The 27,858-nt window shown below is 38.6% G+C and overlaps 1 protein-coding gene across 4 annotated transcripts in view; it reads left to right on the top strand.

The window, feature by feature from the left end:
• Nucleotides 1-27,858, top strand: part of SLC44A1 (solute carrier family 44 member 1) — a 210,480-nt gene that overhangs the window by 56,657 nt on the left and 125,965 nt on the right. For all 4 annotated transcript variants that reach the window (XR_014266181.1, XM_082471199.1, XM_082471198.1 and 1 more), the window contains exon 3: nucleotides 1,929-2,071. Coding sequence is in view for 3 of the 4 variants with exons in the window: in XM_082471199.1 (XP_082327325.1) it covers nucleotides 1,929-2,071 (143 nt within the window). In the remaining variant the exon portion in view is untranslated. The remainder of the gene's footprint in view (nucleotides 1-1,928; nucleotides 2,072-27,858) is intronic.

The following is a 27,858-nucleotide window of genomic DNA, read 5'->3' as shown; positions in this document are numbered from 1 at the left end:
CACATGTATATGTATGTTGGGGATTATACATATTTTTCTCATGTCTTAGTATTGGCTTGAAGTTCTGATGTGGAACTAATTGCCCTGCAGTCTCCTTGGAGGAGTCAGGAGAGAGGGAGAGGGAAACCAGGGTGAGGGTGAATGAGTGAATACTGACCAGCCTATGCCTAACTCCAGTGCTAGCAGTTAGCTGTGCTTTGAGGCAGAAGGGTACTAACATGTACTGAGACAGACATTTTACATTATTATTTTAGATAATTGTCACAGTAGCCTTAGTGGTAAGTGGTTTTAGCCCCAACTTAGAGATGGGTAAAGTGAGGCATGGAGAATTAAGCAAGTTTGTCCAAGGTCACCTGAGTAGAAAATGGACTCATCAGTATTCCACCGATCAGTGCAGGTTTATCTGACTCGAAAGCCCATGGTCTTTCCCTTACAACATGTTCTCATTTCTAGCAACTGTAATAGCCAACATTTATTGAGCTGTTACTATGTGCCAAACAGGATTCTTACCCCCTTACTGGATTGTTTCATTTAATCCTTACAGCAGTCTTAAGAGCGACACTCATTATCTTCATTTTACAGGTGAGTAGATTGAGGCACAGAGAATTAAAATAACTTGGCAAAAGGATCAGAGGGTGAGAGGGTAGCGAATCAGGCATAGTCTCTGCTCCAAGTCCACTTTCTTACAAAGCGTAGTTTCAAGACGTTTTTACTAGGTAGACCTACACTCTCTATGCTTCCCCCTTCATTTTCCTTACCTGCACGATAAACATAGAGGAGCTATTTAGAAAAAAGAGTTTGTTTGCCTTTTTAGGAAAGTAGGTTTAAGAGGGAAATCCTTTGAGGCATTGCATATGAGTACAGTATTTACCAGTGTAGACCTGAGCTCTAGCAGGGCTGCTTAGGTAAGTAGTACTCATGATACTTGGCTATGATGAGTGAAACAGTGATCATCTCTATTTTCATTCATCACTTTAATAAAGATAACAAAAAACTCAGCCTTTTTAATGACCGTGTTGCAAGAATATTTCTTAACCCCCATCCTTTCTCCCAATTCAGTCAGTTATTAGTAGGGACTCACCTTATTTCCTGCTCTTATGCCCAGTAGCCTGCAGTTGAGTGTAGGGTTTTATTGCTTTGCTTTGGTCAGTGCATCCTCAATTTAGCAAGCATGATGCAGATCTGAAGGAAGTACCATTTGCCTTTGGCACTGTGGCTAAGCATATTCCCATGAAATGAAGTGACCTTTGCGGCACACGGACCCAGTGCCTCACTCTCCTTGAGTCTCCAATATTCAGAGCGTGGTGGTGCTTCATGGTATAATTCTTTGGCTTGTATTCAACTTTACTGCGGGAAGGGAACAGAAGTGTTGTGTGTACTGAAGTGATAGTAATTCAAAACCCACGTACCTATTGTTCTTTGAATTTTTGTCTTTCATCTGTTGCTGTTGTTCATTTAACAGAACTCTTTTACAACCAAATAAAACTAAAGAATGAAGAAAGCTGGGTCTGAGTCTATGCTCTGATCTTTACTAGCTTCTATGGCCTTGGGCAACTTATTTATGCTCTCTGGGCCTCAGTTTCCCCATCATCAGGATTAGAGAAAATGTATGGTAAGCATCTGGTACAGATCCTGGCATTGAGCAGATGTTCAATACAGAGAAACTGCTATTATTATTATAAAATGCAAAGACAATCTTATGATGTAAAAGCTTGAGATTTGTTATTGTAGTAAATAGTGTTACCCTGTGGACTGCTTTGTATATAGCTTATGTGAAATCCAAGGAGAACAGTGAAATAGTGTTTGCAAAAGGAAAGATAGCTCTTTATTCCCTTCAAGGGACAAAAGCAGCTCATTATTGTATCAAGTAGTGACTGTTGCTATTGAAATGGTTTATTTGTATGTTTTTTTCTGTTTTTTTCCCCTAGGGATTTATTTGTGGCTTTTCAGTAGCAACAGGTGCAGCAGCAAGACTAGTGTCAGGATACGACAGCTATGGAAATATCTGTGGGCAGAAAAATGCAAAGTTGGAAGCAATACCAAACAGTGGCATGGACCACACCCACCGGAAGTGAGTAGACTGGCTGAATGGTGAACACTGGAAACTTTGAAAGGGGAGGGGGCATCCTGCTTTTCTTACTGTTATAAAGATAATATCTTACGGAATATTATTTTTATATGCTTCCTGTTGATGTTTTTTATTTTCTTTTTAACTGTCCACTTGAATCGTTTCTGGTTTTGGTCTATAAATACATTTTCCAGCAAACAAAATTAGGTGCCATGTTAAAATGGGCTACCTTGAGGTTTTAATGAGTAAATGCGTGATTTGAGAGGGTTACTCTTGTACTCTGTTTTCCAGCTCACCTTTAGGCTGTACACTAAGTTTTAACACAGAAAATAATATAATATTTTTCTTCCTAAGAGTGTACTTGATGGAAGGCAGAGGGATAATGGATTTTGATGCATTAAAGTTACAATGAAGCATTTTGTGCTGCATCATTTATAAGTACACATTGATTTCCAATTTTATAAGAGATATATTTTCTTTGTCAGACTTAGAAATTTCTTTTGGTTCTCAAGGTTCAGCTTTTGGATTTCATGAAATTCCTGACTTAATCGCCTCTTTTCTTCAAAAGAGCTATTTTTCATTTTTAATGTCTGTGAGGAAAATATATTTCATCAAACATTTTATGTATGATAGTATGTTTGTTCAAACTGTGTATTTATGCCCCATCAAACTTTATTAGACAGGTCTAATAAATAAATACAGGTCTTCAGAATTAACCGAATTAATTTTAAGGTAACAGGTTAACCAATTCCATTAATGAACTTAATAGGAAAAGGCTAAAGCAGATAAAAACATTTTTTAGACTGTAGTTCTATTATATTTGGTGGGATATAATAACTATATTTATTGTTAGATAAATCTGTTGGTTAAATCTGGGCCCCTACTTAAGTAGAAGTTTCATTTGATAAATGCAAAGACTTGAAAAAAGTCCAAGTAGTTCATCATATCTTAGAGATATTCCTCCATTTAATGAAGGAATAATGCAGTTCAAATAAATAATTCTAAATAATGATAATGAATACTTGTATAGCATGCCATAGTCAAAAAGTATATAATACCAACCTGTGGGGCAGGTGTAGCAGAGGCTTAGAGAGATCGAAATGACTTCCCCAAAAGTCTGGTGGGCAGTGGATGTCCAAGACAGACCATGGGCTTTTCTCTTGATAGGTACCTGCATCCCTTAACAGAAGAAGTGAAAATTGGACTCTTAGAGCATAACTTGGAGAATTGTTTCATTTGTCCTTCTTTTTGATTGCTTCATGAAATTAACACAAATTTTAGGTTTTGTGTTATTTGTTGTAGCAAATCTACCCATACTTCTTATTTTGAAATAATTTTAGACTCATAGAGAAGTTGCAAAAATAGTATAGAGTTCTGCATATATATATATTTTTGAAGGTAGTGTCAAATATTTGTAACTCTTTAATGCTGTTGACATGTACCAAACATGAAATATTTCCATTTAGATAATTGAGACAGGAGGAAAAGGGCTCTACTTCCTCAGGTCTACTGCTGAGATGAGGTCATGATCTTTCTTATGGCTCCCTTTTTAACTTGCTGATAACTCCAAGCATATTCTTACCATGAAGTTTGTGTAACTGTCACTTCATCCTTAAGCTTATGGAGGTTCATTTGGTCAGTTTTTAATTTCAAATCCTCGGATTATTCTATGTACATCTTGGCCTCTTGCAAAGAAATCCTGCTTATTTTTCCGAAAAAGTGGTTCCCTTTCCTTGAATGCTTAGCACAGTTGAGACACATTCATGGATAGCTGTAGGGTAGTGTCCCAAGTATAGCTATGCCTTAACTCATGTATATATGTTTAAAATTTATTTTTGATCTCTACTTCTTCTTCTCTGCATATGAACATTTTAGCACTGAGCCATCTAAGTATTTCTATCTATAAGTAGTAATTTTTTAAATAAATGAATGGTACTGTTTTGAACATATCTTTCTCAGGTAAGTCTATACTATTTGGATTTGAGAGGAGGTAGAAAATCTTTATGTTTGTTACCTATACTCCATCCTTTTTTTTTTTTTTTTTTTTTCCTGCCAAATGCATTGGTTTCCTCCTTTTTCACACATACATCTTTGGCTTTATTATGAATACCATGCCCTTCCATTCCTATAGAAACTTTTATACCTGTTTTGTCTGCTGTTACCTCAACTTGACCTTGATCATTTTCTCCCATCCCTTATCCTCAGCCCCTAGTTCCTGGTACTTACTAGAACCTCCATACATAGTTGTTGAATAAGTTAATGAATGAATCCTCTAAAATCTTGAATACAACTCTTTCTTGCCTTCATGAATATTGTTTCCTCTATCAGAAAAAAAAAAAATCCTCTTATTCTTCATGTGGCTAAATTCTATTCATCCTTCAGCTCTCAGTATAAATGTTACTTCCCAGAAAGGTCTTTTTTAAGCTCATAATTTGTCTCATTTTATCCTGTAATATGTGCAATTATACATTTATTTTGTGATTATTTGTTAAATGTTAGTCTCTTCTAAGTTCCATGAAAGCAGAGGTGAGGTCTGTTTTGTTCACTGCTGTATCCTCAGTACCTGGAATGTAGTAGGCACTCAATTAAACGTTTGTTGAATGAGTAAATAAATTTATTTATTGTTTTGAATATGTTCTCAAAGTGAATTACTGAGTCTGAGGATCTGAATATTTTAAGGTTATTAATGCATATCACTAAGTGCCTTTCCATACAGTCTGTTCCATTTACATTCCCACCAACAAAGTGTCTGAGATTGCTTTATCTTTGCTAGTATTATTAGTTTTTGTACTAATCTGATCAACCACAAAATGGTGTTTTATAGTTTTAATTTGCATTCCTTTGATTATTCATGAGTGTGAAAGCCCCCCCCCCACCTTCACAACAGATGAAGACTGTTGTGCCAGCATATCTATTCTTGGTCTTCTTATCTCTAATCTTCTCCATCCTTTATACTGTGATAGGATTAAGTTCTTTGAAGCACTTTTTACTGTCATTTCCCTGCTCAAGAGCCTTTCCTTTTGTGTGATTACCTACAGTACTGAAAATGAGCCCACTTAGCCCTACCGTGACCTAGACCCAATGTACCTCTTCAGTCTTAGCTCACTGTTTCTCAGTGTAGCGATACTATTGTCCATGGTATTCAGTTTATTCTACCTCTGTGCTGTCCCTCTACCTCTCTGCCAATCTGAATTCTTGAAAGAATGTGGGTCTCATACCCTCTCTATGGAATATTTCAAAACTAACTTTATCCCAGAACTTTATACTTGGACTTCTATTGCCTTTAAGTTGTTCTCTAATTACACCGTGCTTCTTATCTGCTTGTATTAATGATCAGTTGCTAGGTAACAATATTTCCATAAACTTAGTGGCTTATGACAGGAGACATTTATTATGTCACAGTTCCTGTGGGTCAGGAATCTGGATTTGCCTTAGCTGGACTCCTGCTTCAGAGTCTCTCAGAAGGCTGCAATCAAGGTGTTGGTCAGAGCTGGCGTTCTACTGGGGAAGTTCCCCTTCCAAGCTCAGGTGGTTGTTGGTAGCACATACCCCTTGAGGATTGTTAGACCGAGAGCCTTAGCTCTTTACTGGCTGTCAGCCAGAGGCCACCTTCGTTGCATGCTACGTGGGCCTGTCCACATGGCAGCTTACTTCAAAGCCAACAGGGAGGGAGTCAATACAGAGAGCCTGCTAGCAAGATGGGAATTACAGTCTTATGTAATGTAACTATGCAAGTAAGATCCCCTCACCTTTGCCATATTCTACTGGTTAGAAACAAGTCACAGGTCTGACCCAAACTTAAGGGGAGGGGTCTGAATTATAGGAGGTAGGGATAATTAGGGCATCTTAAGAGTCTCAGTGCCACACTACCCAACTCTGTCTCCCTGGAGCACCATGTTTTGTATGACTCCCAAATTTCAGAAACCAAGAGTTGTTTCATAAGGGCTTATTGAATTGCAATAAAATAGGAAGGAGGTAAGTCAAGAGAGTCATGGGAAGGGAAATGTCTTTGACCTGTTCTAACCAGAAAATTTAAGATACCAAGACGACCGTAAGAATTCTATAGTAGTAAAGAAAAGGCTGTGTTTTATTTTTTTAATCATTCTAATTATAATGTGTTCTTCTTGTCCAAATAATATTTACTGTAGTAATAAAGATGTATAGGAACATGGCAGACAATATTTTATGAGATACTGGAAGGCCTCAACTTCAAATGGATTATGTTCCCAAAGTTGATTTTTAAGTCAGTTGCTTGAGATGTATAAAACTTTTCTGCATAGAAACAATGCTATAAATAAAGTTCTGACTCTGGGTCAATGTAGAAAAGCTCATTTATCTTAGAACCATAAAGTGCCAGAGATGAAAGGGATCTTTAAGATTATCTAATAGGTAACCTCCTTAAAGCATTGCATCAAATATTTGTGAGTGCCAACTAAGGCCCGGAGAAGAAAATGACTTGTATTTATAGCTGAGCTATGGTATTAATGGTACTGTAAAGCACGGGTGTGGCTTATAGCCATTTTTTTTTGGTAGTGGGGATTGGAATGGTAATAATATATTTTGAACTCTGATTGGCAGTTCCCAAAACATATCTCTTCTGCCACATTCTAGATTGCCTATCATTTTCAAAACCATAAAGCTAGTCTTAGGGCTTCCCTGGTGGCGCAGTGGTTAAGAATCTGCCTGCCAATGCAGGGGACATGGGTTTGAGCCCCGGTCCGGGAAGATCCCACATGCCTGGGAGCAGCTAAGCCCGTGCGCCACAACTACTGAACCCGTGTGCCACAACTACTGAAGCCCACGTGCCTAGAGCCCATGCTCCACACCAAGAGAAGCCACTGCAATGAGAAGCCTGCACACCTCAGCAAAGAGTAGGCCCCACTCACCGCAACTAGAGAAAGCCCGCATGCAGCAATGAAGACCCAACACAGCCAAAAATAAATAAATTTAAAAAAAAACAAAAAACAAAAAAATAAAATAAAGTTAGAATTAGAGTGTATGTGTCAATTTTTAGACAGAGAATCATTATTATTATAGAAATTGTTCCCAGAAAGGAAGCGCCATCTTTTTTTATTTTATTTAAAATATATATTTATTTATTTATTTTTACAGTAGGTCTTGTTGGTTATCTTTTAAATATAGCAGTGTGTACATGCCAATCCCAAACTCCTAATCTATCCCTCCCTCCCTCCTTCCTTGCCCCCCGGTAACCATAAGTTCATTCTCTAAGTCTGTGAATCTGTTTCTGTTTTGTAAATAAGTTCATTTGAATAATTTTTTTTTAGATTCCTCATATAAGTGATATCATATGACGTTTGTCTTTCTCTGTCTGACTTACTTCACTTAGTATGATAATCTCCAGGTCCATCCATGTTGCTGCAAATGGCATTATTTCATTCTTTTTATGGCTGAGTAGTATTCCATTATATATATATATATACCACATCTTCTTTATCCATTCATCTGTCGATGGACATTTAGGGTGCTTCCATGTCTTGGCTATTGTAAACAGTGCTGCAATGAACATTGGGGCACATGTATCCTTTCAAACCATGTTTTTCTCTAGATATATGCCCAGGAGTGGGATTGCTGGATCATATGGCAACTCTATTTTTAGTTTTTTAAGGAACCTCCATAGTGTTCTCCATAGTGACTGTGCCAATTTACATTCCCACCAACAGTGTAGAGGGTTACCTTTTCTCCACACCCTCTCCAGCATTTATTTTTTGTAGATTTTTTGATGATGGCCATTCTGACTGGTGTGAGGTGATATCATTATAGTTTTGATTTGCAAAATGAAATCATCCATCAAATCTCTGCTTTATCCTTATCAATTTGGATAAAGCAGAAATGCTTCTAGTTCTAAGATACCTGAATTAGTGTATATGAGGACTATGGGGGCAAAGCATCTAGCTCTGTTGACCCCTGGTAAGACGATTGGAGGAGGGGAGGTACTGTGTTTCCTCCACGGATAGTCCCTTTTTCTGGTTGCTTGGGATGGGAGAGGCTAAGGCAAGGTGGCAGTGGCTCTTAGTATACATAGGCTATCGTAAAGCCGGGTGAGGGTATGTAGGGAACTGCTTTTAATCATTTTGATATAGGCATTATATTATTAATAGAACTCTGTTCTCCATTCTGCAAACAATCCTAACACACAGCTTAGTGTCCACTTTCTTCGTTGCTCTAAGAAATTTTCTCAGCTTATAGCACTTATCAATATTGATCTTTCTGCAGAGGTTCTGAAGGTACCTCTAATACACAAATTTTGTGTGTGTGTGTGTTTTTTTTGCACAAATCTAACATTCTTCGTTATCTTTTTGGCTTTTCTCTAAGGAAGCCATTAAAGTTCCAATCACTGATAAAGGCTCTGTGGCCCTAAAATGCCTCTCAGATTTCAGATAAATCAGTGTCAACAAGATGTACAGGAAGTAGAGGTCTGAGGAGGTTGATGGCATGCATGTGTGAGTAAAATCCATAGGGGGCATTTTATTTGAGACCTTTTTCAGTTACCTTCATAATCTTAAGCAGGGTATCTAGTGTGAGTTTTACTTCTTTTCTTTAACTGTCTCATTCCCCAGAAATCCACAGCTTAGAATGTTTGTGCTGGAAGGGCCCTTGAGATCACTGAGCCCCTTCATTTTATAGGTGAAGAAACTGGGGTCTAGGAAACATCAGTGACTTGACAAAGACAGTAATACCAGGACTAGCTCTCCACTCTCCATGCTTAGTCTAGTGCTCTTTGCATTATATGCTATACTGTCTCTGGTAAGCTACACAGTGATTCTACTTTCTCACCTTTTTCGCTTTTGGGGCCTCTCCCTTCCAACATTTAAAGATGAAAGAAACTTTTAGTAGAACATGCAAAGAAGAAAGGGTAGGTTATATAAATCAATAAAGTTATAACTAAAGAAACTTTGTGAGGAACCAAAGCACCTATACAGTCTCTGAAGGCTTTGAATAATTTGGAGGCAATCTTGTGTGTTTCTTTCTCTGTAAGATAAAGAATATGAATTTTAATGATGAAATGCATTATTCTCATTTCACATTTGTATATTTTTACCATTTGTATGTGTTAAATATTCATTGAAAAACATGTAGCTTAAAACTGGCAATGTTACTTTCTTAGTAAGATCATTGATTATTTAATAGGCAATAGTCTTATTTTAAAGAAACTGTCTATTTTTATAATCTCTACATGGATACAGAATAGGACTTCAGGGACTTCCCTGGTGGTCCAGTGGTTAAGACTCTGCGCTTGCAGTGCAGGGGGCCCAGGTTCGATCACTGGTCAGGGAACTAGATCCCGCATGCTGCAACTAAGACCTGGCATAGCCAAATAAATAAATAAATAAAATATTAAAAAAAAAAAAAAAAGAATAGGACTTTAGTGGCCACTGAATCTCAGAATTCTGTAGGTTTAGTGTCTGGTTCAGTCTATCCCATGATTGCTCATTACCTTATTAACTTTTTTCCCCTGGTTTCTTTTTTTTTTTTAATTGAAGTATAATTGATGTACAATACTATATAAAGCTTATTAACTTTTATGATGTCTTATTTATTATTTAGGGGGTTGGTAGTGATATACCCATATGAAGAATGTGTTCACATTTTAAAATACTCATGACCAGATTGCCAAGCTTTCTGGGCCTATACTATGCCATATAACCATATATTTTAGGAAGAACTTAAAAAAAAATTAGTTATCATATAAAACATAGGTCTCTTTTGAAGACTTTTAAAAGAGTTATCAAATCTTGTTGACTATGCATACCTGTCTCTGTTTGAAAAAAAAAAAGACTAGAAAAGTAAAGATAAAATTTGCTAGAATATTCACTTTGAGGATCCTTTTATCAGCTATGTACAGTTCTTCATGTTTACATCACTAGGGCATATTTCTTTTCCTCCCAATGACTTAAATCAAATTACTGCCCACTGAATGACTATCCTTCACCATTCTTTAAAATTCTGTTTATTATTTTATTTAGTCGTCAGCAAACATTTATTGAAAATCTACTGTGTGCTAAAAACCTCTATTAAGAATAACAAAATAGGAAACAACCTAAATGGCTGAAAAGAGGTTTGCTTTAATTAATGAATTCATTCATGAATTATATTTCTTGGCCATCTTCTTTGGGTTAGGCATTGGAGATTATACTCCTGAGAAAAATAGGCACACTCTTTTATCTCATGGAAATTACAATCTAGTAGAGAAAACAGAACTTAATAATATCATCATACAATCACAAATGTTATTACAGCTGTCAAAAGTGTTATGAAGGGCGAGATATAAGGGCACCAGAGTGGTTTTAACAGGAGGACCTGGCCCAGTCTGAATACTATGGAACGGTAAAAATGATGGTATAGAATTATGTCCATTGACGTGGAATATCTACATAACATTATTAAGGGGAAAATAAAGTTATAAATCAGTATATATAGTGTGATTTTTATTTATATATATGAAAAATACATGTACATAATAAAGTACAGAATGACATGAAAATATTAACAGTTGAATTATTAACTGTTGAATATTAACTGTTGAATTATGGGTCATTTAAATTTTCTTTCATGCTTCTTTTTTCCCTAAGTTTTCTACCATCAGTGTATATTATTTGGGCAATGAAAAAAAATTAGAGTTAAAAAAAAAGGAATTCACAGTCCCTGTCCTTGAAGAGCTTGCGTTCTAGTGAGGAAGACAAAATACACAGATAAACTATGACAGTGCAGTGTGGGGCAGCCTATAAAAGTGTAGTTTATTGAAAGCTGGGTGACTCCAGTTTCCTGGGTTCCTAACTGCAGGCTGGTGGGGAAAATAAGGCAATTTGGTGGTAGCACTGGGGGCACTATTGTGTTCAGTTCCACTGCTTCTGTAATAAATTGCCAGAAACTAAGTGCCTTAAAACAATAAAGTTTTGTAAATCAGAATTCTGGGCACAGCACGGCTCAGCTGGTTCCCTGCCCCAGGTTTCACAAGGCTGACATCGGAGGGTTGGCAGGGCTGTATTCCTTACTAGAGGCTCTGGGGAATGAATCTTCTTCCAAGTTCATTCAGGCTGTTGGCAGAGTTCAGTTCCATGTGGCTGTAGGACGAGCTTCCATTTCCTTGCTGGCTATCAGCCAGGGGTCGTTCTCAGCTTCCAGAGGTAACCTATGTATTCTGTAGCCTATATATTCTGTGGCTTATGGTCGCTTTCCTTCAGCAACAGTGGGTCAAATCCTTCTCATGCTTCAATGTTTTTGACTTCCCCTTCTTTAGGGTTGCCTCTTAGTTCTAGATTGTCCATGTGGGTTGGAGAATCTCTCACCCAATGACTGGGGGTTCAGGAACAGAGTCATTCAAAGTAGGGTTTTTTTAGAGCCCCAGCTAGGTGAGTTGGGGGTTCAGAGCAGAACTTGTGTTCTAGCAGGGGAAAAATCAAATAAAGTAGATCTGTGGAAGGAGGGCACACATAGTGATGATGGTGCAGGAGGGAGCTGATGATGGATGGTCATGTGGGTTCTTGGGCCAAGAGGCAGCTCCAAGAGCCCACCTGTAGTGAGGATGAGATTCTGATTAGAATGCTAAGCTTGGTTCTTGTTGGCTGAAGAACATCGTCTGCAGGTTGGAGTTCTGCAGGCCAACCTAAAGCCTGATGAAAACTGGTGCACACAGTAAGGAGCTCCCAGCTCTGTCTTGTGGAGTTGTAGAAACTTAGGAGAACAGAGGTAGCACATTTATCCATTGTGCTGGGTTTTACGGAGTGTCCCGGGTATTCTTCAGAGCAGCCCAGTAGATATCTGCTCATTCCCACACTTAGGGATAAGTTTGAACAAATGGAGATACTTTGAGCCTTTTTTGAGTTTGCCTTTTCTTCGAGGGAAAGCACTCTCCTCTGTGCCCTCCTGTCAAATACTCTCTGACTGCAACATTAACCTGCCACCTGTCCTAGTTTGGCTTGACACAAAAAAGAGCAGCCTAGATAGATACTTCACTTGAACTTGCATTTGTGGACTCATTTGCCCACAAATTTACAAGCATTTGGAAACAGTAACATTTATGGTGTTCTATGGAAATTTACTGTATTATTTATGCAGTTTTTTCCTAATTTTTCATTTTTCTCTCATGGAAGTTGTGAAAATGATAGTTAAATTTTCAGAAAGCAGATTTATGATGGCATCTTTGGAAAACAGTTTTTGTCATTTCATGATTACACCCTCTTTATCCTGAGTTTTTAAAATACTTTTTACAAAGTAATGTCTGTATTGCTAGTGAAATTCTTCCTTTAGGAGAATACTTACTCTGGATAATACTGCTAGCAATTTGAAAGAAGAGATCCAAGTTCATGCCATAGGAAATTCAGGACTTGAAAGTCAAAATGTTGAGCAGATTCTAAATAAGGAAGTAAAAAGCCACTCAACAGAATTAGATGATAGACATACCACCTAGGCAAGGGAGGGATGATTGGTTTCTCTGTGTTACCTGCCTAGGTTGTATACTTGACATATCTAAGTTAAACAACTGATTACACATTCCACATCCTCAACCCAGAGTCTTACTACTTGGGTTGGTTCCAGGTTAACCAGACAGCTGTAAAATTTCTTTGTTATTTTGTCATTGTACATAAGCTTATGGATATGACCTTTGCAATATACTTTAGGTTATTATGAACCACTTCAACTGAATTTTATAGTCATCAATTTGCAACCTACTTATGTTTATCTGGATGTGAGAGTTGAGGGCAACTGAGAAGTTAGAGGGTATACAGTCCACACATGACCACACTCACTTCTGACACCAAATGCAAGTTCAGGGGTCCACAAGACCACCCTTAGGTTCGATAATTTTCCAGAAGCCCTCACAGAACTTACTGAAATCTATTACACTCACAGTTACAGTTTATTACAAGGAAAAGCAAACAGATGTAAGGAGACGCTAACAAGAGAAGCTGGTACTGTTGTTCTCTCCCCCTGGAGTCAGAGCATGTTACTTGCTTGGCATTGATGTGTGGTAATATGCATGGAGTATTGCCACCTGGGAAGCTCAGCCAAGCTTCAGCATTCAGAATTTTTATTAGGGCTCCATTATGCAAGCATGATTCATTACCCATGTGGCTGACTCAGTCTCAGCCCCTTCTGGTCAGGCTAATACCATATGATCCAAAACTCCTGGTCTATATGACATTGCTGATCTTTCTAAGAGTGGTCAACTTCCATCCTAAATCCTATCTGGTGAGGCCCACCTCCAACCTTCACATTGTTGACTACCTGCCATACCTAAATCCCCAGGCAAATAAAGACACTCCTACAAAGCTTAGAGATTAACTCCCAAAAGCCCAGGGCAAAGTCCAGACCTCTTTCTGAGTAGGTTAAATTTGTTACTACCCACTGGGACTCTTTAGATTAAGTTGGATTTTGTAAAATGCATTTTCAAGATGAAATTTAAAATATAGTCTTATTGAGGTATAACTTACGTATAATAATTTATCCATTTTAAGTGTACAGTTTTGGTAATTATACAGTCATGTGCTCCCCATCATAATCCATACTTCTTTTACCCCCAGAAAATTACCTCATGCTCAGTTGCAGTCAATCCATGCCCCATCCTTGTCCCCAAATAACCACTGATCTGCTTTCTGTCAGTATAGTTTTGCCTTTTCTAGAATTTCATATATATACATGGAGTCACACAGTGTGTAGTATTTTCTCACTTTTTTTCACATAGCATAATAATCTGAGATTCATCCATGTTGTTAAATATATCAGTAGTTTGTTCCTTTTAAATTCCTGAGTAGTATTTCATTGTGTGGATATATCATGTTTTGTTTATCTGTTCACCAGTTTTTGGATGGGTGTGTGTGTGTGTGTGTGTGTGTTTTCCATGCTTAACATTATTTTTTTCTATTGTGAATAACACTGCTTTGAAAATGTGTGTATATGATGTTGTATGAAGGTCTGTTTCATTACTCTTGGGTAGATACCTAAGATTGGGATTGCCAAGTCATATGGTGAGGCTATGTTTAACTTTATAAGATATTACCAAACTGTTTTGCATTCCCACTAGGAAAGGAGGAGAGTTACAGCTGCTCCATCTCCTCACTAACATTTCATATTATCAGGCTATTTAATCTTAACTATTCTAGTATATGTGTAGTGGTATGTTACTGTGGTTTTAATTTTCATATGTCTAGTGACTGATGATGTTGAGCATCTTAAGTGCTCGTTGACCATCCATATATCTTCTTTTGCAAAGTATTTAAGTCATTTACACATTTTTAAATAAATTGGTTTGTTTGTTTTAATAAGTTATGAGTTCTTTATGTATACTAGATAAAAGACCTTTGTTGGGCATGTTCTGTAAATATTTCTCTATTATGAGGTTTTCCTTTTCATTTTCTTGATGGTATCTTTCAACAAATGAAAGTTTTTAATTTTGATGAAGTCTAATTTATCCATGAGATAAATTTTAAAAACATCACACAAAAATGTGTCTTTTTAATGGTTCATGCCTTTTCTGTTCTAAGAAATCATTGCTGTACCCCAAAGTCACAAAGATTTTTTTGTTTTCTTCTGGAAGTTGGTTTTTTTTTTTTTTAATTTATTTGTTTATTTATTTATTTTTGGCTGCGTTGGGTCTTCGTTTCTGTGCGAGGGCCTTCTCTAGTTGTGGCGAGCGGGGGCCACTCTTCATCACGGTGCGCGGGCCTCTCACTATCGCAGCCTCTCCTGTTGCGGAGCACAGGCTCCAGACGTGCAGGCTCAGTAGTTGTGGCTCACGGGCCCAGTTGCTCCGCGGCATGTGGGATCCTCCCAGATCAGGGCTCGAACCCGTGTCCCCTGCATTGGCAGGCAGATTCTCAACCGCTGTGCCACCAGGGAAGCCCCCGGAAGTTTTTTTATTTAGCACTTATGTTTAATGCGAGAGGTCAAGGTTTGTTTGTGTTTTCCCATACAAAAATCTAGTTATTTCTGCAGCATTTATTGAAAAGATTATCTTCCCCATTGAATTACCTTCGCACTTCTGTCAGAAATAGATTTCATTTTAAATCTGAGGGCATGAGGGAAGTTTATGGAGTTTATAGTAGTGGCAGGTACCAATATTATGGAGAAATAGTCTATTTAAAATTAAACATAATAAGGATGTCACCTTTTTTATAGTATTATTTTAAGTAAATAGTTGCAACAAATCATATAAAAGAGATAAGTGAAATGTGTGTAGATCAGTAGAGAGAAAAATAATGCTATTTGTCAATGACTAGGGACTGTATCCTGAATGTTTAGGAGATTCAACAAAACCATGTCTTGAAATGAGATGCTTAAATCATGGGTTATAAAAATATGCCTAACTGAATTCAGTCATTTATTTTATCAGTAGACAAAACGTAATGAAAAAGATAATACTTGTTTTATTAAAAAATCTAACAAGATATAAGGCCAAATACAGAGCATTATAATACTTCAATAGAAAAAAAGAAAACAAATAGTAAGAGAAATATAGTCTACTCCTGGTTGAGTGGTCTTAATATGATAAAAACGACAATACTAACGAAGTTAATTTATAGATTTAATATAATACCAGTTAAGATCCCAATAGGATGTTGAATTGAATTTGAGTGATAGTATAAATCACACAGTAAAGGAGCAGGCCCGAACTTCAGGGGACAAATGTTTTTAAAAGTTATTCTTGTTCATAAAATTATTTGAGACGGTTAGAATTCGGTGCATATATTTTAAGATAATTAAATGAAGATAAAGATCAGGAGCCATACCATGGAAGTAGAGAAAAGATTAGACCAGAAATCTAGGTTAAGTGTGGTTACTGAAGTTGATCATCAAATGAACTGTGAACTTTCTGGCTTTGAAGGCAGAGAGGGGAAACTCGTAGGTTTTACCAGAAGTTGCAATTCAAAAGCCTTTAGGCAGACACTGTTAGTCACTTAGGTGGCCTGGAATAAGACAACAGGGAATGTTGGACACTTTGAACTTTATATGTGTGTGCCCATATGAAGGAGGGGAGGTAGTGGCTGATTGATTCTAGCTAATTCTTGGCATGTGGGTACATGGGCCCAGTGATACTAATTTTTCAAGAGAAGCCAGAAATTTATAGGCATGCTTAGGACCTAATCACCTCCCAAAGGCCCCTATACCTCCTAATACCATCACCTTTGGGGGTTAGAATTCAACATGTGAATTTTGGGGGGACACATTCAGACCATAGCACCTATCATCTACTGATTTTTATTTTATTTATTTTACTTAATTTAATTAATTAATTAAATTTTGGCTGCATTGGGTTTTTGTTGCTAAGCGTGGGCTTTCTCTAGTTGCTGCGAGTGGGGGCTACTCTTCGCTGCGGTGTGCAGGCTTCTCATTGCGGTGGCTTCTCTTGTTGTGGAGCATGGCTCTAGGTGTGTGGGCTTCAGTAGTTGTGGCACGTGGGCTCAGTAGTTGCGGCTCACGGGCTGTAGAGTGCAGGCTCAGTAGTTGTGGCACACGGGCTTAGCTGCTCTGTAGCATGTGGGATCTTCCCGGTCCAGGGCTTGAACCCATGTCCCCTGCATTGGCAGATGGATTCTTAACCACTGCACTGCCAGGGAAGCCCTACTGATCTTTAAATACTGGCAATTAGTGTACTGGCCAGACAAAATGTGTAGGGGGGAGGGTTTACTCATTGTCTGAGTAAGGGTTATGTTTGTATAGTTGTCATTATCTAATTAAGGATTGTGTAGCTTAGAGAGGAACAAAGGGAGTTTTGCCATTCAAGACCAAAACCTATTCCAAAGTATATTAACAAGACTACCTGAATGTGTGTTAATAATAGTGATGGAAACAAAATAGAAATATCAGAAATAAACTCATAGTGGTTTAATATATGAGAAAAGCGATCAGTGTTTAATAAAAAACATTGTTGAATGATAATATGAAGAAAACTGCATTTAGCTCTATCTTAATCTCATACCATGTGGAATAAATCCCAGATGAGTTAAATATTTTTAAACAAACATTATGTACTTACTTTTGTTATGGAGAGGAGATCATTTATACATTGTTGAAGCAATAAAGAAATAAAATACTACCAAGCTAGGCATGTTTGATTATCAAAAACTTTGATTCTCTGATATAAAGAAAAAAGCAATGCAGTGAGAGTAGTATTTGTAGTTTTTCTCTGATAGGTAAGATTTTCCATGAAATTGGGATGTATCTATAAGTAGGTAGGTAACCAGTTATGGTTTACACTGTAACCAAGGATGGTTTGCACTAGAGAGAAAAACATGAATATGTTTGGCTTAAAGATCTTCATTTGTAAAGTGAAGATAATAGTAGTACCTACTTCCTAGGGTGTTTTGGAGGAATGAGTATGATAAATGATGTCTACTCCTTAGCACATTGCCTGGAACCATAAATGTTAACTGCTATTTATTATAATCATCTTCATTATTACCATCTTCCAAAACAAGTTTCAAAGTTACTTATCAAAGCTTTTAACCCAGTTGGGGAAAACACAGCTATTTTAACCAACCTTACATTTGTGTAGTTTACAGAGCACTTTCACATCTTCTATCTCATTGATTCTCACCCTAGACGTGGGAACTGTTTTAATTTCTTCTCAGTGGGGGTTTTCAGGATTCACTGTTCTGTAGTCACAACTTCATCTTCATCATACTGTTGTGATAGTATCTAGTACCTTTCTCTGCCTTACTCTGTCTTTCTCAAAGATTAAAAAGAGATCTGTGATGGGCAAAGGATTTGAATGGATATGTCTCCAAAGAGGAGAGATCAATGACCAATAAGCACATGAAAAGATGCTCAACATCATTTGTCATCAAGGAAATGCAAATCAAAACCACAGTGAGTTACCACTTCACATCCACTAGAATAGTTATAATAAAAAAGGCATACAGTTAAATGTTGGCAAGAATGTGGAAAAATTGGATCCCTCTTACATTGCTGGTGGGAACAAAAAAGGTGCAGCTACTCTGGGAAATAGTCTGGCAGTCCCTCAAAATATTAAACATGGAGTTACCATATGACCTAGCAATTCCACTCCTTGGTATCTACCCAAAAGAAATAAAAACATATGTCCACACAAAGACTTGTATACAGATGTCCATAGCAGCATTATTCATAATAGCCAAAAAGGGAAAACAACACAAATGTGCACCAGCTGATGAATGGATAAATAAAATGTGGTATATCCATACAAAGGAATGTTATTTCGCCATCAAAAGGCATGAAGTACAGATATATGCTATAACATGGACAAACCTCAAAAACATTGTGCCAAGTCAAAGAAGCCAATCACAAAAGACCACATATTACATGATTACATTCATATGAAATGTTCAGAATAGGCAAATCTATGAAATGAAAATAGATTAGTGGTTGCCTAGGTCTGGGGGTTAGGGAGTGTGGGGGGATTGGAAGTGACTGCTAATGGGTATAAGGTTTCTTTTGGGGGTGACAATGTTCTAATATTAGATTGTGGTGATGGATGAACTTGGTAAAATGCACTTAAAAACATTATATTGAATTATACAGTTTACAGGTGAATTTTATGGTAAGCAAATTATATCTCAATAAAGCTTAAAACTAAAAAGAAAAATAAATTTCTGGCCTTTGGCTCTTAGCAGATAGGATTTATTTTGAGTACTGGAACAAGATGATTTTGAGAATCATCCCTTTGTGTAGTGTTGACCATGAACTTGGGTTTAGGTATATTCTTCTAGTTAACTAGATTAAATAGAAAATTTTTCTTGTAGCTCTTATGAAATATTTTTAAAAGGCTGTTTTAATTTTCTTTCTGTCTTAGTTTAGTATAAGGAACACAATATGATATCTGACTCTTGGTTACCATTCTTGCAATTGTTTCTCCCTTTAATGAACAAGTATAAGGAGGAGACAGACACTGTAGCTAAACGGGAGAATCATTTTTTCCCCATGGTTTCCAGTCCCATGCCTTTGTTTTGCAATGTTGGTACCTCTTTTGGCTCTTTGCTCATCTTACTTTACTCTTAGTTTTAATCTCTTTGGGGGCTTTTGACAATCTGTTCAAAACTATGAACTATGAAGTCTCTCTTCAGAAAACTACACGTGAATTTGTACCAAATTTTGCTTACAATTTCAGGAGGGTCACAGATTTCACTTAGGATAAGAATCTTTACCCCATACACTCACTTTAGTGATCTCATGCCCTCCTAGGGGTGAGGTTATCATTTATATGCTGATAATTCCAAAATCTCTGTCTCTTGTCCAGATTTCTCTGCTAGAACAATACAGCCAACTGTCTAGGTCCACTTGGACACCCCACGGACACCCCTGACTCAAATTGTCTAAAGTCGGAACATGGTCTTTATCCCTCCTTACTGTCCTCCTCCTCCTGAGTTCTCTGTCTTATTGAATGGAACAAGAGCCCAAACCAAGGATGCCTTAGCTGCCCTGCCCTAAATCAGATGCTAAGCATCCTTCTTAATTTCTTCCTTTCCCTCTCCATGTATAGTTACCGGGTTTTCTTAATTATGCCTATGTGCTCTTGAAATCTCCTTTTCATTCCCTTTCTCACCCTAGTCCAAGTCATCCTTCCTTGGTAGAGATTCAGTAGCCTCCTGAAAGTCTCCTTACTTTCTCTCTTGCTCATCTTTAACTCAGTCTCCCCATGGCAGCTGATGAACTCTCAATGGCTTCCTAGTGTCTTTAGAATGAACTCCAAACTTTCTGACGTCTTTAATACCACTTGCAAGGCCCTGTGTGATCTAGTTCCAGCTGGCCTGTCCAGCCATCTGTCTCTTGCATCACTGTGCATATCAACCATCCCGACCTTTTCCATTTTCTCAGTAATGCCATGCTGTCTCTCACTTCATACGCCTTTGCGTGCCCTCTTCCCTCCCTGCTCCCACCCCTCTTCCTCCACACCTTGCTAACTCTTACTCACTCTTTAGGTTCTGGCTGTAGATTTCTTTCTTCTGGACTCCTATCCTGACTCTCCATTCATAGGGCCCTTTTGATGCATCCTCTGCTATCCTCTTTTCTCTGTTAAAGCATTTACACACAGTTTTGTCATTGCCTCCCTACTCTCTGGGCTATAAATGCTGGGAAGGGAGACACTGGTTTGCGTTGGTCTTACTTTTCACTGTATCACTAGTGCTTATTTAGCCCTGCACCTGGCAAAGTGTTCAGTAAATTTCTGTTGAATGAATGAGAGTTGTCTCTTTTTACCTAAAATATCTTCTTCCTTACCTTCCCTCTACTCTTGCCACACTTGGTAAAATCTTACACACTTACCACCCATTTATTAATTCAACAAATCAGAATGAAGCTCTTTTCTTATTCCAGGCACTATTTTAGGCACTGAGCATACAGTGATGAATTAAACAGTTAAATATCTCTGCCTTCTGGGAGCTAATACTCTACCAATGGAGAAAGATAATAAACAGATAAATAAGTAAGATATACATTGTCTTATTGAGTGTAAGTGTTGAGGAGAAACAAAGCAAGAAAGATGGATAAGGTGCATCAGAGTAGAGAGATGGCATTTTAGATAGGGTGGTCAGGGAAGGGTTCTTTGAGAAGGTGACTTTTAAGTGAAGGCTTGAAGCAAGTGGAGGAGCTAACAATAGCCATGCTGCTATCTGAGGAAGGAACATTCCAGGCAGACAGAGGTGCAAAGGCTTCATGTGAGAGTGTGCTGGGCTATTTGAGGACAGACTGGAGACCCGGGGGAGTGAGGTCAGGGAGGTATTTATTCTCTGAATATCAATTGCTGCCTCAATCCAATCTCTGGGCTTCCTCTATAGTTCTAAGTTTTTCCCAGCTCTCAATGCTATGAGTTTCCCAGGAAGGACTCTGAAAATTTCTCTTCTTAGCAGTGACCTGTGCATCAAGGGCTCTGGCGGTGCTGGCGTAGAAAGCTGCCATGCTGGTGAGGGTTCAGTTGCTTCTTTGGAGGCTGGTGAGGTGCATTTCTTTAATAAGAACTACCTCTTTCTCAGGACGGTTTCACCATTTTCTTGTTGCGATTGGGGGGGACAGTGGGAAAGTGGGACACCACTGTCATCAGCCTCACGTGTTGGGCTCCCCAAAGTTCACCTCAGTCCTTTTCTGTTCTCTGGTCTGTCTTCGTGGAGTCTCGGGGGCTTTATAAAAATTGTACAACTCTGTCATACACCATCGGGAGTTACAAATTTGAACTCCAATGGCTGCTCTCAGCTTGTCTCTCTCTCTCCCCTTAGCTTTGTCCCAGTAAAGTTGTAGTTAATTATGTGTTGCACTTAGTTGTGTTGGGTTAGGCTGGGTTTCACCGACATCAGTGTGCTGGCCCCGTAGCGCTATTCTTGTATAACACAGCTCTTCGCGGGGTAATTGGGTACCTCCCCCCCCCGCCCCGGCTGGGATGACTGGACTTGCCGTGCTGGCACCCCGCACAGGAAGTAAGAAGCCTCCTCTGGGCGGAATTCCTCTGTGACTGGAGTACAGACCCGGGGTTCTCTGCAGTCTATATTTAGCAGTAGCAGAAGCCTCTGCTAGGCCGTCGTGTTTTCCTTTTGGTGTGACTCACTAATGGCAGCATACTCTGTGGAAAGGGGCTATAAATTGTAAATTGATATGAGGTAATAATTGGGAAAACGATCAGACTCCATTTTTATTCCCCTCTGGGGAAAACACGTGTCAGGAATCACTAAAGCAGAAGCGGCGGAGGGATTTTTCAGCCGGCTTTCCAGTTTTAGTGCTGCAGGGCTTCCATCCTGATGAGAGAGGAGAGAAGCCAAATTTGGCAGGAGGCGGCCAGCAGACCCAGTATCTGCTTGCCACCTTTTGCTCCAAAAAGCCTTGCTGCAGAGAGTTGCCATGGCAGCGAGAGGCAATTTAATGGCAAAGGCTCATCTCTGGGGCAGCGCGCTGCTGGTACTGTAGCCTTCCCCTCTCTGGCCTTCAACCCAAGAGACTGGTTATACTAGGGCATCACTGTGTCGTGGCCATTTGAAAGCAAGTTGTCTAATGGGGTAGAATTGAAAGATTCTCCCAAGTCTAGGGATAGCTATTTCTTCCAGCGCCTGCCTCTCCTTGGTGCATAGCCCTTTGATGTCCCATCCTGTAGTCCACTTTCTCAAGTTATTTACAATTCCTTAAATATGCTCTTTCATGCTTCTGTGCTTTTACGTATGCAGTTTCTTCTGCCTAGAACGCTCCCTTCCCCATCTGTCTGGAAAATTCCTACTCACTTTCAGAATGTGGCTGAGCTACTGCCTCCTGCTCTGTAATGCTTCCTCTAACCCCATATCCTCTGCGGAATTACACTGTTTCCTCTGCCATCCAAACCCTGCCACGTATCACGTGATTTTGAGATGACTCTGTATTTTTCTTTTCTTCTCTAGTTACTTGCATTCAAGAATTTTTTTTGTGTGTTTTTTTTTGTGAATTTTTAAAAATTTTTTATTTATTTATTTTTTGGCTGCATTGGATCTTCCGGGCTGAGCGCAGGCTTTCTCTAGTTGCAGCGAGTGGGGGCTACTCTTCGTTACAGTGTGCGGGCTTCTCGTTGCTGTGCGCGGGCTTCTCGTTGCGGTGGCTTCTCTTGTTGTGGAGCACAGGCTGTAGGCGCACGGGCTTCAGTAGTTGTGGCACGGGGGCTCAGTAGTTGTGGTACGTGGGCTCTAGAGCGCAGGCTCAGTAGTTCCGGCACCGGGCTTATTTGCTCCGCAGCATGTGGGATCTTCCCGGACCAGGGCTTGAACCTGTGTCCCCTGCATTGGCAGGCAGAGTCTTAATCACTGCGCCACCAGGGAAGTCCCTGGTTTTTTTTGTGAATTTCATATCCCCAGGACCTAGCCCAGGAGTGGGCACATAGTAAACACTTATAATGTTTGTTGAATGAATGAAGTGTTTTCATATCAACCTATTTAATCCTTGTCATGGGGGTGTTGCATACCACGTAGCGGACAACACCGTCATGTCCAAGTAGGGGTTCATCTGTTCTGGGATTCTAGAGGATTGACCCATCTTAATTCACTGATTTGATTGCTCTGTAACTCACTTTCCATTGCATTTATTCTCACTTTCCAATTTGAATTGGAATAGCAGTGGTGGAAAGAGCAACCCTTGGGAGTCAGTCTCCCCAGGGCTCGTGTCTGTGTAGCCTTTGGTTAGTTGCCTATCTTGTAAGTCTCAGTTCTCTCTTGTTGAATTAGGACGTGTGAGGACAGCGCCGACATGCTTTGTGGCCCAAAGTAAGTTCTTGGTAAATCTTACTGTTTTTACCTTGCCCTATCTTCCATGAGGCAAAATAGAAGTTTAACTTCTATTTGTGAAGTTAACTTCTATTTTGTGACAGCAAAATAGAAGTTTAAACTAGGTTTGAACCTTCTCTGGCACCTTTATCTGCATCAGATTGTTCACTGTTCATCTTTTTGGCCCTGAGCACGGCTTTGAAAGTCACCCCTTTCTGTGCCTCTTGTCACTTTTCTTGAGCTTCCCTGTGTTAGTGCCCCTCCCTTTGCCTCATAGCCCTGTTTTCATCTTTGGTGCATCTGTCCCCTTGAGTTCACTGTGCAGATAGATATTTCATTTAGATATCTCTCCTTTCCTCCCCTTTTGGGGATACCTTGCTATTGCATTTCAAGAATTTCAGTTTTAAATGAATTTATCTTTTTCTCTCCTTCGATAATTCCCAGAAACCACTTTGATCGTAATATATATTTATCTGTCTTAACTGCTGTCCTCTCTAATGTTTGCATTACAGTTTGGTTTGAACATTTTTCTCCCTTCCCCTAACTTTTAAGTTCAAAGCTCGCTTCGGCTGCTTTACAATTCTCTTTGCAAATGTGTTCTTCTCAGGATCATGCTGTGTGCGTGTTGTATAGGCCAGTGCCTGCAGGTGTCTGGGCTGTTTCATTTGTGGAGTATTTTTCTCTTGGTGCTTCTCTTCTCTCATTCCCACTTTTGCTATTTTAGTCATTCTAGTTCCTCTAAAGAATGGGAAGCTTATATCAAGCTGTTTTTAAGTTATTACTAGGTCTAGTAAAAGATTCACTGAGGATAGCAATGAAAATTTGCTTTTAACTTAGGTTTATAAATTATCTGTGACAGTGGTTCTCCGCCCTGAAAGGATGGGGCATAGGAGCCAAGGCGTGTAATTAGAGTTGCCTGAGATGCTTTCTCAAAATTCATATGCCCCATCCCTTTCCCGTCCATTTGCCTGGTGGCAGAGTGGAAGTAGGATGTTTTAAGAAATCTTTCTAGAGTATTTTAAAGCTTTTTACCCAGTATCTCTTGCCTCCTCTCAGTTAAAAAACACTCATCTGTTGATTTGTTATTAAAGTCTGCCAATGCCATGATTATTTGAGAGTTGGTTATTTGTTTCATTTCAAAAAAATAAAATTACCACATATAGTTCATTTTGTTTGAAGTGAAAACTGAAGCTAATCTAAGGATTTATTTACTAGGCTAAGGGCATTTTCAAATCAAAAGGCAAGAGAGTGCAGTTTTAATGAATCCTAAATTTGTCTGTTTAATAGAAGCACTTTTCCTACTCTGTAAATATTCAATTAAATACCAATTAGTTAAAATATAATTACTTATAGACATGTTGCCATGGATTGGATGAACTTCAGAATGCTGGAAACAATATTCAGAGTTAATATAGAACAGTTAAAATTATTAATTGTATTTGTGGGAAATATTTTAAGAATAGAGCAGATTGGAAATAGAGTGAAACTCAGAATCAGAAGGACTAGGTTTGATTTCATAACTCTGACACCTACCTACTAGCTCTCTTGGGCCATGTAGTTAGGCCCTACTACAAAACTGAGTTCATCTCTGTTTTGTCCTCTGTGGAAGGTTAAGACCTCCATCTCATAAAGTTGTTGTGAGGATCAAATAAAGTCATTAGCGTGACAGTTCCCAGCACCCAGACATTCAGTAAATGTTGATAGAATCTAAATCTAAGGCCTACAAATTATTTTAAACATTGTGTGTGTCTACATGTGTTATGGGTATATGCATTTGAATATGGGAAATGTGTAGGGAATTAAGTTTATTGTGTTCTTAGACTGTGGAGGTGGGTGACTTTTGAGTTTAATGACGTGTATGTATGTGAGTGTAATTCCTGAGGATACCATTTAAAGTTATTTTTGTAGTTCTGTTGAAGCAGATTCTTCTGAACCATATACACAGGGTAAAAAAATGTGCAGTGTTTTACAGTATTATAGTCAGTGTAGAATTCTTCTTTACCTCTTAATATTGTTTGCCTTGTGCTAGATCAGTTCTGGAGATCTGCTTAGTTCTTATCAAGGCTAATGCCCTAACAGTCATGACTACACCTACACAGATTTTTCCTCCAAATGAAAGCTAAATACTAATATTGTAGTCCTGTTTTATGTCCATATCAGAAGGTGTTGAATTTAGTGCCTTACTATGAAATGTAAATTTTGTGAAAGGCAAGTCAGTTTCTTAATGATATGAATCACTGAGTATATACTGCCTGTTAGATGCTTTATGTACATTGTCAATAACATTACAACAAATAAAGTAGGTGGTATGCAGTTTTACAGGTAAGGAAACTGAGGCTCAGAAGGATAAATATATTCCCCAAGCCCAGAGGACTCTTACGAAAGAGAATCAGAAAGCAAGCTCAGACTGGTCTGACCCAGGTGTGGTATAAGGCAGCTGTCCAGTCACTAGTGTAAATCAAGGGAGTGTACTTTAAGATATAAAAAAAGTTGGAAATAAAGTGAGGGCACTCCTGGCCTTGGAGGGGGCAGAAGCTTGCAGAACAATCAGACAAGGCATCTGTTCTCAGGAAGCTGTAAAAGGCACTGTCATTGATCCAGCCTAGGCCCAGCTATCTGCAAGACCCTGGAAACCTCTGGCTTTCTCTCCTTTTCCCCAAGCATGTTTTTTGTTTTTTTTAAACTGTCATGAGTTTCTCCAGATATTTCTTAAGGCATTGCTCATCACAGTTAACTCCTGTACCCCACCCCAGTTCTGCTGTCCACACCCTTCCCACCCCAAGCACATACCTAGAAACACACAACAGGATTGTTGTGAGGATAAATGAGTTAATATGTATAAAGGGTTTAATACAGTGTCCGGTACATAGTAAGTACTCAATAAATGTTGGCTACCATTATTTTCATTGTTAATAGTATTATTATTAGTGGTGGTGGTAGTAAATGATTCAGTGGTTCTAGGACACCTTCCTCAAAGACCAGCATGTTCCCTGCCTAGTGGCTGGCTTGAGCAGTTCATTGCACAGGGTCCCAGGCATGGGCGTGCCCAGTAAGATGCACAGGATAGATGGAGGGAGAGTTAGTAAGGGAAAGATTGCTTCCACACAAAGGGTGCCAGAAAGTTTTCTCTGTGCCCTAGATCCTTTGTTACCAGTGAATCCACTTCCAAACCACATCTTCCTGCCTGACTTCTTTCCTTTCCTTTTATCTACGTAGAACATTAATGGTATTGGAGTCACTAACAGAGTTACAAAAAATTCATTTTTTTTAGTTTGGTGGTTTGTAGCTTATACTTGGCCTGCATGCTGTGTTCCTGGTCCCCAGCTCCACTGAAGTGTTCAGTGGTTACTCCACCTACAAAGGCCTTCCTGGTCTGTCATAGCCACCACTCCCAACTTTTTTTTTCTGTTTAATTTTTTTTCTGATATCCCTTTATATGATCCATCTGAGCACATATATTGACTTTATCTTTTTGCTTTTCAGTTTTCTCACCTAGTTCTTGTATTCGGTTATATTTCCTGATTTGAATCATATTTTGTAAAGCAACAGAGTTTAACAGCGTGAGAAAGGTATTGGAAGATATATTATTTTATAAAACTTTCCATGGACCCAGTAGAGTAGAACCCAGGGCTGGAGGTTCTTTAACTCTTATTGGGAGAAAGTATCCCTACTTGTACTCTCTCCCTGGATCAATAATATTAGACTTTGTTTATCTAAGTTAAGAGTGTTTGGCTCTTACCGTCTCTTTGAGCAAATGATAACATCTGCAATCTTTGTCATCTCTTCTACCTTATAACATTAAAAAAAAATGTTTTAGTGTAATTTCTAATTAATTTTCTCTTTCCTAAAATATAAGTGTACAGGAAACCAAAGGATAATTTAGGATTTGGGGAGTATTTTGTTTACATGAAATGGACATTTTTAGAAAACAACATTTATTATTATAGTCATCTCAACTCAAAAGTAATTGGCATTCATTCTAGAAAATAATAATTTTTTTTTTAACATCTTTTTTGGAGTATAATTGCTTTACAGTGTTAGTTTCTGCTGTATAACAAAATGAATCAGCTATATACATACATATATCCCCATATCCCCTCCCTCTTGCATCTCCCTCCCACCCTCCTTATCCCACCCTCTAGGTGGTCGCAAAGCATGGGGCTGATCTCCCTGTGCTATGCAGCTGCTTCCCACTAGCTATCTATTTTACATTTGGTAGTGTATATGTGTCAATGCTACTCTCTCACTTTGTCCCAGCTTACCCTTCCCGCTCCCTGTGTCCTCAGGTCCATTCTCTACGTCTGTGTCTTTATTTCTGTCCTGCTCCTAAAAGTAGACGAAAAAAATTAAAATCACTTTATTCTAACATCCAGAGATGACTGTAGTTGAACTGGTGGTGTATTTTCCTCTAGTCTATATTCAACTTTATATATTAAATTTTATATAATTTTATAATGCATTTTTATAATAATATATTCATTAGCTCAAGTTTATATGTCCTTCTTTCAATTTTTTTTTACTAACACCAGAACATTCAGATGAATCAATGAAACAAAATAGAGAACAGAAACCCATATCCTCTAGTGTAGA

This window comes from Balaenoptera physalus (genome assembly GCF_965194825.1).
Source record: "Balaenoptera physalus genome assembly, chromosome: 7".
Lineage (NCBI taxonomy): Eukaryota > Metazoa > Chordata > Mammalia > Artiodactyla > Balaenopteridae > Balaenoptera > Balaenoptera physalus.
This window is presented reverse-complemented; position numbering and strand designations above follow the sequence as displayed.